Here is a 1,451-nt window from a genome sequence, read left to right as displayed (position 1 = left end):
GGAGACTCAGACTGCCCTGGGGGAGGCCGCGCTCCCCAAGAGGCCTCAGTGACTCACCAGGTGTGGAGCGTGGCCCTGTGGGTGGGGGGCTGGAGTCTCCAGAGGGTCCTGCAAGGAGCACAGGAGGCGGGTGAGGGGCTGGGGCCGTCCATGGAGTGCACCCTTCCGCTCCCACTCTCCTGCATCCGCCCAGTGGATCCCCGGAACCATTTCTCTGCCCACCTGGTACCTTCTGCATGCCAGGCAAGGAGAATGGGTGGCCATGCCTAGGAGAAGCTCTGTTGGCCTCCTCCCCTCTCAGGGCTGCGTCCCCTCTGGCTAAACCGCCCTCACTCCATCCCAGCTGAGATCTCCGGGGGCCGGGCCTGAGCTGAACCTTTGAGCTCAGAGGGGACAGGATCAGGGTCCTCACCTGAGACCACGAGCTCCAGGGGGTCACTGGGGACAGACAGCAGGTGGGGGTTGGAGCTGTGTGAGCTGTAGCACCTGTAGGTCCCCGCGTGGGCTGAGGTTACAGGACCCATGGGGAATTCAGCCTGGTGCTGCTGAGCCTGGTGCTCTGATCTCAGACGCAGCAGGGGATGGGCTGCCCCCTCCTTGGTCAGAAGGAAAGTGTGGAACTGTCCCCATGACTGACACAGCAGGGTCACGTTCTCTCCTGAGGCCACCGTGGGGCCCGGCTGCACCGAGAGGGAAACCGTGTCATAGAAGTGTCCTGGAGAGAAGAAGGATGGGTGAGGGGCTCCCACCTTGTTCTGAGCTGACACCTCCCCAGGCCTCTCTCTGGGACCCTCGGTCTCTCTGTCTCTGTTTTCTCTGAGTCTCCCCCTCCCCCTATCCCCTGTCTCTGTCTCTCCCTCCATTGGTGCCCCCGCCCCTCATCCCGGCCATCACCACCTTGGCTCCGCTGGCAGGGCCTGTGCAGAGCCTGGGTCCCTGACTGAACCCGCTGGGCTCCTCACCTGCGATCAGGATGTCCAGGGGGTCACTGGGGGCCGACCACTCGGAGGAGAGGTTGTGTGCACCGTAGCATCTGTACTGGCCCCCGTGGGAGCCCCTCACAGGGCTCAGGGTGAAGTTGGCCTGGGAGAACCCAGCCTGGGGCTGCTGACCAGGGCGCTGGAGGAAGTCACGTTCCCCCTCCTTGTACAGAGCAAATCTGTCATAGCCGACGTTAGAGCCACACTGCAGGATCAAGGTCTCTCCAGGGACCACGACAGGGCCCTGCAGGGTCAGGAGGGAGGGCTTCCTAGACACGCCTGGAGGGAAAGAGGAGCCGGGACTCAGAGAGCTGGTTCCTCCCACGCCTGTTCCTTCTCCCGTCCTGGCCCTGCGGGTCTCACTGTCTCTCACTCTGAGTCTCTGACCCCCGGGCCTCCTTCTCACCCGGGCTGTCTTGGAGTCATTTCCGAGGAGTGGGGTCTCCCTAGCCCTGGCCCCTGTGCCTGATC

At 63.9% G+C, this 1,451-nt stretch overlaps 1 protein-coding gene across 1 annotated transcript in view; it reads right to left on the bottom strand.

Moving 5' to 3' along the window:
* Positions 1–1,451, bottom strand: part of LILRB3 (leukocyte immunoglobulin-like receptor, subfamily B (with TM and ITIM domains), member 3) — a 59,166-nt gene that overhangs the window by 16,774 nt on the left and 40,941 nt on the right. Inside the window, 3 exon segments of the mRNA XM_011979486.1 lie at positions 58–108; positions 413–715; positions 963–1,259. Coding sequence (XP_011834876.1) covers positions 58–108; positions 413–715; positions 963–1,259 — 651 coding nt within the window.

Source organism: Mandrillus leucophaeus, unplaced genomic scaffold, assembly GCF_000951045.1.
Source record: "Mandrillus leucophaeus isolate KB7577 unplaced genomic scaffold, Mleu.le_1.0 Scaffold104, whole genome shotgun sequence".
NCBI classification, from domain to species: Eukaryota; Metazoa; Chordata; class Mammalia; order Primates; family Cercopithecidae; genus Mandrillus; species Mandrillus leucophaeus.
This window is presented reverse-complemented; position numbering and strand designations above follow the sequence as displayed.